The 17,080-nt window shown below is 45.3% G+C and overlaps 1 protein-coding gene across 3 annotated transcripts in view; it reads left to right on the top strand.

Annotated features, from left to right (window-relative positions):
• UBE3C (ubiquitin protein ligase E3C) overlaps positions 1–17,080 on the top strand; it is a 542,607-nt gene that overhangs the window by 101,596 nt on the left and 423,931 nt on the right. For all 3 annotated transcript variants that reach the window (XR_007724501.1, XM_050785708.1, XM_050785709.1), the window contains exon 19: positions 16,041–16,253. Coding sequence is in view for 2 of the 3 variants with exons in the window: in XM_050785708.1 (XP_050641665.1) it covers positions 16,041–16,253 (213 nt within the window). In the remaining variant the exon portion in view is untranslated. The remainder of the gene's footprint in view (positions 1–16,040; positions 16,254–17,080) is intronic.

The raw sequence follows: 17,080 nt of genomic DNA, 5'->3' as shown, positions 1-17,080 counted from the left end.
ACTTAACACTGTGGGTCTGCCCTTACGCAATATGGTCTTGATTACTGTAGCTTTGCAGTATGGGGTATGTGTGTATTTATTTATAGCAAATGGGAGTAGAACCGCAGCCTTGTTAAGCAGGGGTAGTGGGAAGGAATCAGTCTATCCTGGATATAGAATAATTCCCCTTTATTTGTGTCTCTCTGAAATGCATTGTCACAGCCCCAGTTATTTCTTTGTTCAGACTCCCAGTGATTTTAAGTGCTCTTCAGGTTTGAGAAAGGGCTCCAACATGACTTCACTACCGTAACGGTATGTGTTATATCATCATCTTCAGGCTCGCCATAGTTCAGGTGGCAGATTTCAGGTGTTGATTTGATGTTGATTTGTGAGCTGGCTTTGGTTTCAGTTTGCGGATAGCATCTCTCTCTTCGTTGATGGTCACACAGCCTACTTCTCAGTTTCAGCTTCCTCTGGAGGATGTACATTTCATAATTCATTGTATGAAAATCTTTACAATGAGCTGGACACGGTGGCTCACACCTGTAATCCCAGCACTTTAGGAGGCCAAGGCGGGCAGATCACCTGAGGTCGGGAGCTCGAGACTAGCCTGACCAACATGGAGAAACCCTGTATCTACTAAAAATACAAAATTAGCTGGGCGTGGTGGTGCATGCCTGTAATCCCAGCTACTCAGGAGGCTGAGGCAGGAGAATCGCTTGAATCTGGGAAGCGGAGGTTGTGGTGAGCCAAGATCACACCATTGCACTCCAGCCTTTGTAACAAGAGCAAAACTCTGTCTCAAAAAAAAGAGAAAAGAAAATCTTACAATGAAATCCCATAGTTCTTTCTGTTAAAGTGAGCCCAAGAACCTTCTAACTTAATAATATATATGTGAAAATAAAGGTGAGTGTTTTGCTAGGCTAACCTGAAATACTGTAAACTTAGTGGTTTTCGCACAATGCAGTTACAGAAGATAGAGCATTAATTTTATCTGCATGAATTAAACCTTAAGATTATATACGACTTTTTCTTCCTGAATGTATAAATCATCCAGTCTTGATTAATGTAGAAGCTAATAGTTATGTAAGTCTGGTGAGGATAAACTCATTTTCTCCTGTTTATTGACATATTGCTTATAATTGAAATTATTCTGAATATGATGTCATTGTACAGTACTGTACTTTGGAATGTGTATATATTTACACAAGATCCAGGGAAGAGAATTTGTGATTTTAAACCTTTCTCCCACAAATGAAGTTTATGTAAGTTATATCTTATTAAGGCTGTTTAAAATAGTAAAGTTTAGACTAATAACAAAACTATAGTTGTTTGAGGATGGTAGTTAACTTAGTTTCACATATTTAAGACTTTCCTTACATTATTTTCTGCATGGAAATTCCCAAGGGGTTACCAACTTCCAAAACATCAACCATCTGATGACAGAGTTAAACTTTGTACTAACATGCTAAAAATTGCTCAGATCTAAGTAAGTGTAATAGTACAACAACTAATAGTGTGGTACCTGAACATTACGTCTTTAAGAGATGAAAATTGTATATTGATTGATTATGATATTTATTGGGTCATAATGTATTTAAATTTTCTTTAATGCATATGTTAGTGATTGTTTACTGTGATAAAGTACAAAGAGGTCTTCAGGAGTGATCCTACAGAGGGAGAATTACCTCCTGTCACTGGCCACTTCTCAATTAAAAGTTCCATTAGCAAATGATTCTTGCTTCTGGTGTGGGTCATGATTGCATTTTATCGCCTGTAAATCAGGCTGCAGACAGGGAATAAATAAACAGCCCAAGGATGTGGTAATGTCATCTTGAACTTTTTTTTACAGATAGAAGCACCTAGGTCCATTTAAGCCAATTAAGTTCAGAATATTTATTGAGGCTAAGCCTTTATCATATTTGAATTCTATTTGAAAATGGCTTTTTTTCTTGCTTTAGAATATTGATTTAATTGGAATGGCATGCCTATAAATCAGATTATTTGATATTATCTTGGTTATATATTTGAAAATTTTAATTAGATTGTATAACTTCAGCATGGTTTATAATTTTTTATTACAGTAGAATTCAGTGTGCATTTATTGTATTATGTAGTATAATATTGGCACTTAACAATTTATATTGAGATTTTCAAAAGTTGGAAAGTTTCTTTTTCTCCATCATTAGCATCCTTTTGTAAAATGCTCACTGAATTTGCTGAAGCTTTAAACATCTAAATTGAGGTGAATACTAGTCATTTTAGTTGCCTTAGCCCTTAAAGAGGCAGAGCTTCTCTTGTATAATACCTTGTTTCGGCCGGGCGTGGTGGCTCAAGCCTGTAATCCCAGAACTTTGGGAGGCCGAGACGGGCGGATCACGAGGTCAGGAGATTGAGACCATCCTGGCTAACACGGTGAAACCCCGTCTCTACTAAAAAATACAAAAAACGGCCGGGCGCGGTGGCTCAAGCCTGTAATCCCAGCACTTTGGGAGGCCGAGACGGGCAGATCACGAGGTCAGGAGATCGAGACCATCCTGGCTAACACGGTGAAACCCCGTCTCTATTAAAAATACAAGAAAATTAGCCGGGCGAGGTGGCGGGCGCCTGTAGTCCAAGCTACTCGGGAGGCTGAGGCAGGAGAATGGCGTGAACCCGGGGGGGCGGAGCTTGCAGTGAGCCGAGATCGCGCCACTGCACTCCAGCCTGGAGCACAGAGCAAGACTCTGTCTCAAAAAAAAAAAAAAAAAAAAAAAAAAAAAACTAGCCGGGCAAGGTGGTGGGCGCCTGTAGTCCCAGCTACTCGGGAGGCTGAGGCAGGAGAATGGCGTAAACCCGGGAGGCAGAGCTTGCAGTGAGCTGAGATCCGAGATCCGGCCACTGCACTCCAGCCTGGGTGACAGAGTGAGACTCCGTCTCAAAAAAAAAAAACCTTGTTTTGAACCCTAAACTCTTTTTTTTTTTTTGAGACTCACTCTGTTGCCCAGGCTGGAGTGCAGTGGTGCAATCTTGGCTCACTGCAACCTCCGCCTCCTGGGTTCAAGTGATTCTCCTGCCTCAGCCTCCCGAGTAGCTGGGATTACAGGTATCCACCACCCTGCTCGGCTAATTTTTGTATTTTTGGTAGAGATGGGGTTTCACCATGTTGGCCAGGCTGGTCTGGAACTCCTGACCTCAAGTGATCCGCCCGCCTCAGCCTCCTAAAGTGCTGGTATCACAGGCACGAGCCACCGCACCCGGCAAGACAGTTTTCTATGTAAGTTTATTTCTTCAGAATTAACCATAAAATACAAATGGTTTAGATTCTACAGTAAAAATGAGAGATGTATTCCTGAATTCAGTTGATTGCTGCACCTAAATAAGATTTCTTGGCCGGGTGCGGTGGCTCACGCCTGTAATCCCAGCACTTTGGGAGGCCGAGGCAGGTGGATCACTAGGTCAGGAGATCAAAACCATCCTGGCTAACACAGTGAAACCCCATCTCTACTAAAAATACAAAAAATTAGCCGGGCGTGGTGGCGGGCGCCTGTTGTCCCAGCTCCTCAGGAGGCTGAGGCAGGAGAATGGCATGAACCCGGGAGGCGTAGCTTGCAGTGAGCCAAAATCGCACCACTGCACTCCAGCCTGGACGACAGAGCCAGACTCTGTCTCAAAAAAAAAAAAAAAAGATTTCTCACTGTAGGTTTAGCACCACAAGGTAAATTCTTTCTGCCCTTGGATTAAGTAAGTCTTGCTTACTGTTGAGTTATTACTTCCTGTTTATTTTTCTCATCACTCCCAAGCAATAGTTAAACATCTGAAATTCATGAGGAGAATGGATCAGTATGATATTGAGACCATTCTCTTTTTTCTAGGCCATGTTTGTCACCATGAAGGTTAGAAGCACACACTCTTGCTGGCCCTACTTAAAGTCTCCTGTTTATCTTTGGCTCTTATTTGTGCAATAAAGACAACAAATAATCTAAAAAATAGCGTTGGGTGCAGTAGCTCATACCTGTAATCCCAGCACTTTGGGAGGCCAAGGTGGGAAGATCACTTAAGCCCAGGAGTTCAAGACCAGCCTAGGCATACATAGGGAGACCTAGTCTCTACTGCTAAAAAAAAAAAAAGAAAAGAAAAGTAGCCAGACGTGGTGGTGTGTGTCTGTAGTCCCAGCTACTTGGGAGGCTGAGGTGGGAGGATTGCTTGAGCCTGGGATGTAGAGGCTGCAGTGAGCCATGATGGCACCACCACACTCCAGCCTGGGTGACAGAGACCTTGTCTCAAAATAATGATAAAATAGGGCCCATGTAAATCCTTTTAAACATTTAAATATTCATTTAGATTTAGCAAATGTAACTTTTTGAAATAAAAGCCAAATGAAGGTGTATGGTGTTAATTTTGTTGTTTCTAAACTCAAAATCAGCTTTGAGAGGCAGCAGTAAGTAAAGTGGTGGAGGTCACGCTCTGGAGTAAGACAGGCCAGTGGGGACTCCTGGCGACACCAACAGAGGGCTGGCAGAATCTGGCCTGTGTTGTCATGGGCCTCCTTGGCTTTGGTATAAGCTTGCATTGGTCACGCACTCAAGGTGGGACACCAGATGGAGTGTCACGTCGTTCAGTTGGAGTGATGATGCTGCCTACGTCCTGGTGGTAGTGCTGGTAAGAAGTCATCGTATTCAAGGAGATTTGCTGATGAATCAGATGTTGGGATGTGTGAGGACAAGAGAAGGTAAGGGGACTGCCTGGGTTCTGTTCTGAGAACTAAAAGGATGGAGGTCATGTTGACTAACCTGGGGAAGGTCTGAGCAGGAGCAGGTGTGGGGAGGGAGGCATTCTTATGGAGGCTTAATGGGGGGCAGTTGAGGATAGGGGCCTCAAGTTCAGAGGCAATATCTGGGCTGAGAAGAAAAGAGATGAAGAACTGAGCCCCAGGGCTCTCCAAGGTTTAGAGTCCAGAGAGTGGAGAATTGACTAATAGAAAGAAGTTCAGGAGATGAAACTGGAAAGTAAGGGAGAAAACCAGAAAAGTGGAATTTCAGGTACCAAATACAGATGGTGTTTGAAAGGAAGAGAAAGGTGGGTATTGTGTGATGGTACCGTTAGACCAAGTAAGGTTTAGCACTGAGAAGTGGCCATGTCATTTAGCACAGTGGACAAGTGATTTCTGTGGCGTGGTGAAGGCAAAAACCTCAGCACATGGGTTGAAAAGAATGTCAGGATTTTCTTCTTAAAGTATCATATGAAAGCTGAAAATACATCACATCACAACAGAAGTGTGTACATATTCATTAGAATACATGTGAAAGAATGTTTATAGTAACACTGTATAGCCCCTAAACTGGAAACTACACAAATGTCCTTCAAAAGCATAATAATAATAAATAAGTTGTAGGATAGTCACAAGACTTATTGAATGAACAAACTACAGCTACTCAAAATGGTATGAGTGAACGGCACAGACCTAACATTGAGTTGGAGAATCCGGACACACAAAAGTACATTTTGTCAGATTTCATTTATAGAAGTTCAGAAACAAGCAAAGCTCATTGCAGTTTTTGGAAGGCAGGATCCTGATGCTCCTGGGAGGGTAACACTGGGAGGGTAACACTGGAACGGGGCGCAGGGGGCTTCCAAGGTGCTAGGCATTTTCTGTGCTGTGAACTAAGTGCTTTTCCATGAGTGTTCACTGGTTGAAAATGGATGGAGCCACAGGTTTGTGATGAGGGCACTCTGCAGCAGTAGACTTCAGAGCAGTTACAAGAGGAAGGATTGGAGAAGAATTGGGGGACTGGTTATCAAGAAAACTATGAGCAGCCGCTTAAGGGATATGGGGCTAGGAAAGCTGTATTCTGAAGATGGGAGAAGTAACGGCATGTGCGCGTGCTGCTGGAAATGAGTCAGTGGAATTGCTGAGGGAGAGAGGAACTGCACCCTGCAGAGTGAGGGTGTGGGGTCTGGTGCTGAAGCAGGGGGCGCCACAGGCCGTGTGTCCAAGAAGAGGGAGAGGAACACTGTGGGTGCAGCTGCATGAGCTGGGGAGCAGGAGCTCATTCTGACTGCTTCCCACTGTTGCTGCTTTCTGGGTGATGCAGCAGAAGGCGAGGATGGGAAGAGCAACGTTCCCAGTCCAGCCTCCTGCCTCACCTGAGGATCTGTTAGAAATGCAAATTCTTGGGCTCCACCCCAGACCTTCTGAATCTGGAATGCTAGGGCTAGGGCTCAGCAAGCTGTGTGTTTTGGTTTTTGGTTTTGGGGGGGTTTTTGAGACAGTCTTGCTCTTGCCCAGGCTAAAATACAGTGGCATGGCTCACTGCGACCTCTGCCTCCCAGTTCAAGCAATTCTTGTGCCTCAGCCTCCCAAGTAACTGGGACTACGGTGCCCACCACCACACCTGGCTAATTTTTGTATTTTTACTAGAGATAGGGTTTCGCCATGTTGGCCAGGCTGGTCTCGAATTCCTGGCCTCAAGTAGTCCACCCGCCTTGGCCTCCCAAAGTGCTGGGATTATAGGTGTGAGCCACAACACCCGGCCAGCAAGCTATGAATAGGCTTAAATTAATAAGCATGACTCTGATACACAGTAAAATTTGAGAATTACTGGACTATGGAAATATAATAGGATTGCCAGTTAATGTAGGGCTCACTTGACGTTAATATAAAGTGAAGTGAGACCAGCCACGTGGGTTGCCTGTTTTTCTACACCCATGAACAGCTATGTGGGTCTGACTAGGATGTAGAGTCGGATTTAACCAGGGATGGGGTTTTTTGCCAAGTGACTATAATAAAGGGTGAATTGGTTGCAAGTTCATAGTGGTCACAAGAGCCTACCTTTGAATCTAGGCTGTTGAGAGAGGAAATTAATCCTTGAATGGAGATTTGAGGGCAAGGGAAGCTGGATGGGAGAGGAGACCTGTGGAGTCGAGGTCCTTCAGGGAGTCATTGTAGGGGTGGTTATAGCTAAGATCAGAGGGGCTTAGTTACTGGTAATGCCACTTGGAGGACAGGGCTGAAGGAATTGGTAGCTAAGGTGGAGTTGAGGGATAGCCAGGATGTTAGAATGACAGTCAACTGTGGGCCACAGATGTCACCAAAAATTATCACCAGAGTGCGTTAGACTCTCAGGAGCTAAAATCTTGAATTAAGGGGCAGTAACTGCACCTGGGAGAAGTAATGGATGCTCAAGCCCAGTGCATGAGATTGAAAGCCAGGGATTTTAAGGGGGAGGGAAGGAAAGGATGGTCTGGGAGTGGCAGTAAGGAGCACAGGGGGCCTACCTCCCTTCTGTGCCCAGTGGTTCAAGGGTGCAAAAGAGACCACAACTACTCACACAGAGTGTTCTGAGGAACACAGAGCGCTGCAGGGCATATGGGAAAATGGACTGCTGAGTGTCGCAGCATAGTCAGAAAAAAATCCTGTTTTAGCTATGAGACCAGGAGCACAAACAATAAAAGGAAAAATGAACTGGACTTAAAAACATTTGTGCTTCAAAAGACACCATCAAGAATCTGAAAATACAACACACTGAAAGAGAAGATACTTGTGGCATATATATGAAGGACTCCATGATAAAAAGATAGCCTAATTAAAAATGGGCAAAGGATCCAATTGGGCATCTCTCCAGGGACTGGCAGCAAGCAAATGGGCCATCAGCTCATGCAAAGATGGCCAGCATCACTGGTCGTCAGGGAAGGGCAAAGCACAGCCACAGGCTGCCGCGCACACCCGCGAGCACAGTGGGAATCAAACCAGGAATCGCAGGGTTGGTGAGGATTTGGAGGAATCAGTCCTCGTGCATTGCCAATGGGAGTGTAAAACGGTGCAGCCACTTTGGAAAAGTTTAGCAGTTCCTCAAAAGGTTACTTACCTTTTGACCCAGCAAACATATATTTACACAAAAACTTGCACACAAATTCTCACAGTAGCATTATTCATAATAGCTAAAAGATGGAAATGACTCCAAGGCCCATCAGCTGGCAAATGGGTAAACAGAATACGGTTCATCCGTACAGTGGAGTATTACGGGGCCATAAAAAGGGGTAAAGCACTGACACATGGCACACATGGATGTACCTTGAGAATGTTCTGCTCGGTGAAAGAGAGCGGATACAGAAATCACCGAAGACATGCTTCCATTTATGTGAAACGTCCAAAACAGGAAGATACAGAGAGACAGAAGGTGGATGAGTGATCGCCAGGGCTGGGAGGAACCAGGAGTGGCAGCTAAGGGATGTGGAGTTTCTTTTTAGAATAATGAAAATCTTCAGAAATTGATTGTGGTGATGGTTGTACAACTTTATGAATATAATAAAACCTTTTAATGTAAGTTATGTGGATGATACCCCAGTAAAGCTGTTACAAAGGAATCATGCGGTAGGTAACGTGGCTGACAGAGCCAGTGTCACAAAAGTTAGAGAAAGCAGCAGTCAGTATAAATTGGAGTTCATGGGTGCTATCGTTCTAAAGCTGGAAGGAGTATAGCCGTTAGAGCGTCAGCTCTTGTTAGGGATACAGCACCCCATGGTAACAAAATCTTGTATCATCGAAGGCATCAGTATCCTCAAATTTCTCAGGAGGTGGCTTGACAGATTTCTAGTCTGATATTTTATTCCCCTATATGGCAAAAGTAGAATTTTGAAACTTGGAAGATGTTTTCTTCTAATTGTTGAAAGTAGTTCTTGGTTTTATGGGGTACCTTGAGACTGGGCCTGCGTTTTTTGTTTGTTTGTTTGTTTGTTTTAATTCCTACTGTCTTTCAGAAGCAGGAGTGTAAAAACTGCCCTCAAATGCTCAGATGTTTGCTTCTTGTCAGTGGAAGTGGGAATATGGGTTTGCTACTTTGGCGAACTTCCTTGTTCATGAAGATGTAAGTTTTCTATCTTCTAGAAATATTTTGGTGAGCAGGGTCGGGGGTTTCTTTGTTTTGGAGCCTGAACCTGGGAGCCACAGAACTAGAAGTCGAAGAAAAAAAGGAAGGGTTGAGCCAGGTGTGGTGGCTCACGCCTGTAATCCCAGCACTTTGGGAGGCTGAGGTGGGCAGATCACGAGGTTAGGAGTCTGAGACCAGCCTGACCAACATGGTGAAACCCCTGTCTCTACTCAAAATACAAAAATAGCTGGGCATGGTGGCAGTTGCCTCTAATTCCAGCTACTTGGGTGGCTGAGGCAGGAGAATCGCTTGAAACCAGAAGGCACAGATTGTGATGAGCCAAGATTGTGCCACTGCACTCCAGCCTGGGCAAAAGAGGGAAACTCCGTCTCAAAAAAACAAAAAAGGAAGGGTCAACTCCAAGCTCCTCAAAATGTATCATATTGTGGCTCGATCACTGGAGGCAACTATGGGGAAAATAAGACTGAAGACGTGCACTTCGAGTCTCCCCCGTAGCCCCCACCCCCATTCCCTGTGCCCTGCAGGGCCTCTGAAGTGAAAGGAGAGTTGGAGACAAGAAGGGGAATCTGTGCTTTCCTTGTCTTTATGGAAAGGTGTGAGCACTGTGAGGCCTGGGCAGCTCTGTGTGCTGGGGATTTGGGCAGCCTTTGTAGAGAAGTAAGAGTGCGGCACCCATGTCCTGATGTGGTGGCTCAGGATTTGCAAGGCAGAATTGCTCTTTTTCTCTGAGTAGCAGCTAGTGGGCTCTGCTCAGTTATCTGTGGTAGACATCTGCTGAATCGAGAGCGAGTTCACTTCAGCTCACGTTTAAATATTGGCTTTAGGGCACCTGCCAGTGTAGTATTAGAGTGAGGCCCACAGCCTGGCCTCTCCCAGGGAGCTTGGTGTCTTCCTCCTGCTGTTCCTGCATGGGAGGCGCATGGGACACTGGGACAACATGGATTTTTTAGTGCCAGGGTAGCTGTGTAGACAAAGTGTTGCAGGAGTTGACGGTGTAGAAAGCTATCTGGAATAGGATTGTGAAGATCTAGGACTTGAAATGGGTGTTGACATATACATAATCTGAAACCCACAATCCGAAAACTCTTAACACAAGAATGAATGGTTTTTCTTGCAAACAGATTCATGAATGCAGAATTCCAGTATGTAATGTGGTCCCTGACATATAGTTGGCACTTTTTTTTTTTTTTTTTTTTTGAGGCGGAGTCTCGCTCTGTCGCCCAGGCTGGAGTGCAGTGGCGCGATCTCGGCTCACTGCAAGCTCCGCCTCCCGGGTTCCCGCCATTCTCCTGCCTCAGCCTCCCGAGTAGCTGGGACTACAGGCGCCGCCACCACGCCCGGCTAATTTTTTTGTATTTTTAGTGGAGACGGGGTTTCATTGTGTTAGCCAGGATGGTCTCGATCTCCTGACCTCGTGATCCGCCCGCCTCGGCCTCCCAAAGTGCTGGGATTACAGGCTTGAGCCACCGCGCCCGGCCTAGTTGGCACTTAATAAATGTTTGTTACATGAATGGGTACCATATGTTGTATTTGAACTCTTGCATTAAAGATGAGGTATGTTGCTGGGCGCGGTGGCTCACACCTGTAATCCCAGCACTTTGGGAGGCCAAGGCTGGTGGATCAGCTGAGGTCAGGAGTTCAAGACAATCCTGGCCAACATGAGGAAACCCTGTCTCTACTAAAAATACAAAAATTTGCTGGGCATGGTGTGCGCACCTGTAATCCCAGCTGCTTGGGAGGCTGAGGCAGGAGAATCACTTGAACCCAGGAGGTGGAGGTTGCAGTGAGCTGAGATTGTGCCATTCATTGCACTCCAGCCTGGGTGATAGAGCGAAACTCTGTCTCCAAATAAAAGAAAGATGAGGTATATCTGCTGCCCCATAGGAGCTTAGAGTTAGTTATGCAAGCCCCTAGTGGTCCCAGTGACTGAAGGGACTTCGTTTTTCGATTCCAACTTATTAATTCTGAAGCACAATTGTTAAATAGCATGTTGCTATTAGTATACATTCTTATTTTACATTTCTTTTTTGTTTTTTAAAGTATGCAGTTAGTATGATTTGAAATAATTAAAATTATTATCTGCTTGCTCAATTAGGATGGCTTTAAAGCAAGACATCATCTCTTATATAGTTTTTAGATTAAGTTATAAATGTTCACTTTAAAGCTGCCTGAAGATTGATAGAGATGCATTTGAAAAGCATTATTTTTTTTATTGATTCTTAATGTAGTAAATTACTGAAGTTATTTGGCGGCAAACAGAAATGGCCTGTGATGTGGTTCACATTTATTCTCCTGATAGAGCCACAATTTGCATTAATTGCGTCGCGACTGCACTCACTTATATTAAAAGGCTTCTACTATAATTAATCCTTTTTATTTCAAATCATTTTGGCACGATTTCTAGCTATAAACATTCATAAAAGACAGACAGTTGAAAAATTCGTTACAGGTTTTTTCCATATACCTATTGCTATTTTTTTCATGACAAGTAGTTATTGATATGCTTCTAGGAACAAGTGTGGTACAGCTGGCTGAGAATTAAGGCCAATGTGAAAAATGCTAAGTGGATTATTTTGCATAAAAAATAGGCAGTTTTTGAAGTTGTATAATTAACCTGTGTTTAGAAAATACCTTGATTTATGCTTACATTTGTATCTCAGTTGCATACATTATGGAAATTTAATTTATAATCCATTTAGCTGATGCAATCATAGTTTTTAGTGCCATCATTTATTGGTGCTTGTATATTAAATGCTCTGAAGGTTTAAACCTGCCTTATGTAAAAAATTATACCTATGCATTTACATTTTGTGAGTCACAGTGGGATTTCTGTTTAAAATTCAGGTAGTTCTGATATATTTAACTAGTTTCACTGGTTTATTGTTACTAATGCAGAAATGGCAAACAGTGACCTTATATATTGAACATCACATGATTTACATTTCCAGTTTACTTTTAAAGTCCACTGTACAAATGAGGGCTTTTCTTCAACACCTGGAATCAATCATGTAGTTTTATGCAGAATGTTCTCCTTGGCTTTGAACTCGTCATTCATTTCGAAATGATGACATTTATCAGTGCCCCAGGTTAATAGTATTAACCATCCTTAACTTTAAATGAACTGTGCCTTTTCTTTTCTTTTTTTTTTTTTTTTTGAGACGGAGTCTCGCTGTGTCACCCAGGCTGGAGTGCAGTGGCCGGATCTCAGCTCACTGCAAGCTCTGCCTCCCGGGTTTTTACGCCATTCTCCTGCCTCAGCCTCCCGAGTAGCTGGGACTACAGGCACCCGCCACCTCGCCCGGCTAGTTTTTTGTATTTTTTAGTAGAGACGGGGTTTCACCGTGTTAGCCAGGATGGTCTCGAACTCCTGACCTCGTGATCCGCCCGTCTCGGCCTCCCAAAGTGCTGGGATTACAGGCTTGAGCCACCGCGCCCGGCCAAACTGTGCCTTTTCAACACAACTTTTTTTTTTTTTTTTTTTTTTTTTTTTTTTTTTTGAGACGGAGTCTTGCTCTGCCGCCCAGGCTGGGGTGCAGTGGCCGGATCTCAGCTCACTGCAAGCTCCGCCTCCCAGGTTTACGCCATTCTCCTGCCTCAGCCTCCCGAGTAGCTGGGACTACAGGCGCCCGCCACCTCACCCGGCTAGTTTTTTGTATTTTTTAGTAGAGACGGGGTTTCACCGTGTTAGCCAGGATGGTCTCGATCTCCTGACCTCGTGATCCGCCTGTCTCGGCCTCCCAAAGTGCTGGGATTACAGGCTTGAGCCACCGCGCCCGGCCTCAACACAACTTTCTTTACATTGTCAGCAGATGATGACTATGTGCCTGTTGCCATTTTATTCATTCTCTCATTAAGAAACCCTTTTTTGCCATCTTTTCAAAATTAATTGGGTAATCATTAGTCCTCAAATCAGAAATAAAAACACAAGGACATAATACTTTGGTTTACCTGGCAGAGGCCAGCCGCAGTCTTCTTGGAGGGGATATTATGCCGGCTCTAGTTATCAGACATGCACTGAGCTCCTTAAAAAAACATTCTTCAGTCAGGAGTTCGAGACCAGCCTGGCCAATATGGTGAAACCCCATCTCTACTGAAAATGCAAAAATTAGCTGGGCGTGGTGGTGCACACCTGTAGTCCTAGCTACTCAGGAAACTGAGACAGGAGAATCGCTTGAGCTCGGGAGGCAGAGGCTGCAGTGAGCCAAGATCGTGCTACTGCACTCCAGACTGGGCAACAGAGGGAGACTCCATCTCAAAAAAAAAAAAAAAACATTCTTCACAATGTCTGTCATTTTCTGAAACAAAAACCCAGTGGCATTCTAGATGTTTGCTTTTGGGAAAACCTCAACAGCTGTTTTCTCGTTTTCTCCAGTCATATTAGTGGACACGTCCTTAAAATGTGACTCTTAAGGGGAGTCTGAGCATGCCCTGTTGGAGTGTGTAAGTTCTGGAGTGCCTGTTTAAGGATGCGCATTTTATGGACTACACATACGAAATAGATTACTAAATACGGTAACTGGCTGGAAGCTATGACTAAGCGAAGGACTCGCTCCCCACAGGAGCAATGGTTTATAGTTGGAACGTTTCTCCTTTGCTGGAAGCTTGCAGAAGCACAGTCCCGGCTCTTTGGAAGCTGCTTACTCCCATGTTTTTAATTCACACAGATCTCTCTAAAACATATCTAACAGGGCGTGATACGTTTGGGTGATGGCCTCTAGGTTGGAAGGGTGACTTCTGAGTTGACTGTCTCATGGATGAATGACTACCCCATGAAGTTTTGTTTTGATTTTGGTATTGCCTGGGTAGCACGAAAGCACTCAAATCTGAAAACAGTGGGATAAAGAGGGCCTGGGTCTATCACAGCATCTCCTGCGCTACAGCTCATAATAGTCATTTGCAAGGTGTGGGGTTGTTAGTCCAGCCTTCACCTTCCCTCTCTCTGTCCTTCCTGGCATCCCTCATTCTCGGGCAAAAATTCCCGTGCTGCACCTCCAGACAGTAGGAAGCCCGTGACCGCCTCTGTGGAGAGGGTTTCTTTCTCTACAACTAGGCCACCTGTTCTCCACACACCCTGGGGGTCATTAGACCACCTCTGTTCGACCTGCGAAAATAGGAGCACTGTAAATACACATCTCTCTAAAGACTGGATGTTTTCTTTTTTTTTTTTTTTTTTTTTGATACGGAGTTTTTGCTCTTGTTGCCCAGACTGGAGTGCAGTGGCACAATCTCGGCTCACTGCAGCCTCCACCTCCCAGGTTCAAGTGATTCTCCTGCCTCAGCCTCCCGAGTAGCTGGGATTACAGGCATGTGCCACTGCACTTGGCTATTTTTTTTTTTTTTTTTTTTTAATAGAGACGGGATTTCACCATGTCAGTTGGTCTGGAACTCCTGACCTCAGGTGATCCAGTCGCCTGGGCCTCCCAAAGTGCTGGGATTACAGACGTGAGCCACCGCACCCGGCCTGACTAGATATATTCTAACACAAATGGCTTTTGTAGAGGAAATCGAGATTTCTTGTTTACTTCCATTCCTTTACCTTAAATTAAAAAATTGTCCAGATAGACCACATGGAAACAAGATAACTAATGTCTTAACTGCATACCTAGCACAGTGTCTGGCACCTCATACCTAGTAAGTGCTCAAGAAATGGTAACTGTTGTCTCTGTTGTCTTTATTAGAAAACTTTTGAGGCCGGGCGCGGTGGCTCAAGCCTGTAATCCCAGTACTTTGGGAGGCCGAGGCGGGTGGATCACGAAGTCAGGAGATCGAGACCATCCTGGCTAACATGGTGAAACCCCGTCTCTACTAAAAATACAAAAAAAAACTAGCCGGGCGTGGTGGCGGGCGCCTGTAGTCCCAGCTACTCGGAGGCTGAGGCAGGAGAATGGCGTAAACCCGGGAGGCGGAGCTTGCAGTGAGCCGAGATCGGGCCACTGCACTCCAGCCTGGGTGACACAGCGAGACTCCGTCTCAAAAAAAAAAAAAAAAAAGAAAACTTTTGGCCGGGTGTGGTGGCTCATGCCTATAATCCCAGCACTCTGGGAGGCCGAAGTGGGCGGATCACCTGAGCTCAGGAGTTTGAGACAATTCTGGCCAATGTGGCAAAATCCCGTCTCTACTAAAAACACAGAAATTAGCTGGGTGTGGTGGTGGGTGCCTGTAATCCCAGCTACTCGGGAGGCTGAGGCAGGAGAATTGCTTTAACCTGGGAGGTGGAGGGTGCAGTGAGCTGATCGCGCGGCTGCACTCCAGCCTGGGCGACAGAGCAAGACTCCATCTTCAAAACAAAAAAAAAACAGTAATATTTCTTGACATGTGAAAATCACATGACACCCAAATTTGGAACATAGCCACCCTCACTCATTGACACATTGTCTGTGGCTGCTTTTGTGCTGCAGGGCAGAGTGGCATATGCGGTTATGAACTGGGACCCCAAAAACTGCTCAAATCCTAATACCCTGTCCTGTGAATATGGCCTTGTTTGGAAATAGGGTCTTTGCAAAGTTTTGGTGAGATCATCTCATCTTAATCCTCCTCAAGTTAAGATGAGGTCATAGTAAGTAAGAGTGGGTCCCGAAATCCAGTTGCTGGTGTCTTGATAAGAGAAAGAAGAGATTCAGACCCAGAGAGCACACAGGGAAGACATCTGTGAGAAGAGACAGGAAAGAGGGTGAGGGAGCCACAACCAAGGCCCACCGAGGGTTACCCTGAGACACCAGGAGCTGGAGACACAGTGAGGTCTCCTCCCCTGGATCTTGGACCTGTGGCCCGTGGAGCTGCGAGGCCATGAGTTCGTGTTGTTTTCAGTCTCACAGTGTGTGATCATTTGCCATAGCCACCTCGGGAGACTTAACAAACCTGCAGTTCTTGAAGGATTCACCATGCTTCTCTTGAGGAGAAGCACTTGTTGGCTTCTGTTTCACAGGAAGGATCTGGCTCTTCATAATTCCATGATTTTGCCCCTAGGTGGTCTGTTCCAGAGTTCTCCGCATGCCGAATGCGTGCATTGAATGCCTTTGTGGGAGCCTGGAGCGTGGTACTTGCCCACTGAATATCAGCTTCCACCTTCGGTACTAGGAGAAAATACCTGCTCTCTTAGGGTTGGGTTTAATATCAAGTTGAGCATATGGCTCTTTGTTTTTAGAAGGCTTGTATATTCGTTGCTAACGTTGTCACTGTTCTCTTTTGAAGGCTCTCTATGAGAACATGCTGGTGGAGCTGCCCTTTGCGGGCTTCTTCCTTTCCAAGTTGCTTGGAACCAGTGCGGATGTGGACATTCACCACCTCGCCTCCCTGGACCCTGAGGTGTATAAGAATTTGCTCTTCCTGAAGAGCTACGAGGACGATGTGGAGGAGCTTGGGTTGAACTTCACTGTGGTGAACAACGACCTGGGAGAGGCGCAGGTGAGGGGTCAGGAGGATTCACACACCTCTAGAGCAAGTAGCAGCATCTCCTTTTGTGTGGAAGTCCATGTGTGTTACAGTGTTTGCCTTCTGCACATTTTAGTTAGAATGACCGTGGCTGTGAGTTAGACGTCGAAGCATGTAGCTCCGAAGCACCTTAGTCCTGGCCTCTGAGCTGAGCGCAGTTCCTGCTCCCACGCTTGAGGCCTGTTCCTGCCCGGCAGCCCCTCCTGCAGAGCTCTCCTCTTGAGGTTGCGGCCCAGGCTTGCTGCTTGTCTGGCTCTTCCTGGTGCTGGGGGTGGCCGTTCAGCAGCTTCCCGGCAGAACCCCTTACTTCGTCCTCACTCCTTACCCACTCACAGCCACCACAGCTGCTCCAGCACTGTCTGGGGTGTGTGTTCATTACCCGTCTGGTTACTTTTGTTAATTCTATCCTTTTTAAAAAAGAAAAAAGAAAGGTCTGTATTAGAGATTCAAACTGATTTTCTTAATAACAGCTTTATCAACATGTGACTCACATACCATAAAATCTGCCCTTTTTGGTATATGATGCAGTGGTTTTTAGTGTATTCATAGAGTTGGGCAGCCATCATCACTCCAGCCAATGTTAGCACATTTTCCTTGCTCTATAGAGCAACCGTGCACCCGTTACCAGCCTCCCCCACCCCATACAGTCAGCCACCAGTCTGCTGTGTCTCTGCATAGGCCTGCTGTGGACACTTCACATCAATGGAGTCTTTTTTTTTTTTTGAGGTGGAGTTTCACTCTTGTTGCCCAGGCTGGAGTGCAGTGGCGTGATCTCGGCTCACCACAACCTCCACCTCCCA

Source organism: Macaca thibetana, chromosome 3 (genome assembly GCF_024542745.1).
Source record: "Macaca thibetana thibetana isolate TM-01 chromosome 3, ASM2454274v1, whole genome shotgun sequence".
Classification (NCBI taxonomy): Eukaryota; Metazoa; Chordata; class Mammalia; order Primates; family Cercopithecidae; genus Macaca; species Macaca thibetana.
The sequence above is the reverse complement of the archived record's forward strand: the minus strand, read 5'-3'. Positions and strand labels throughout refer to the sequence as shown.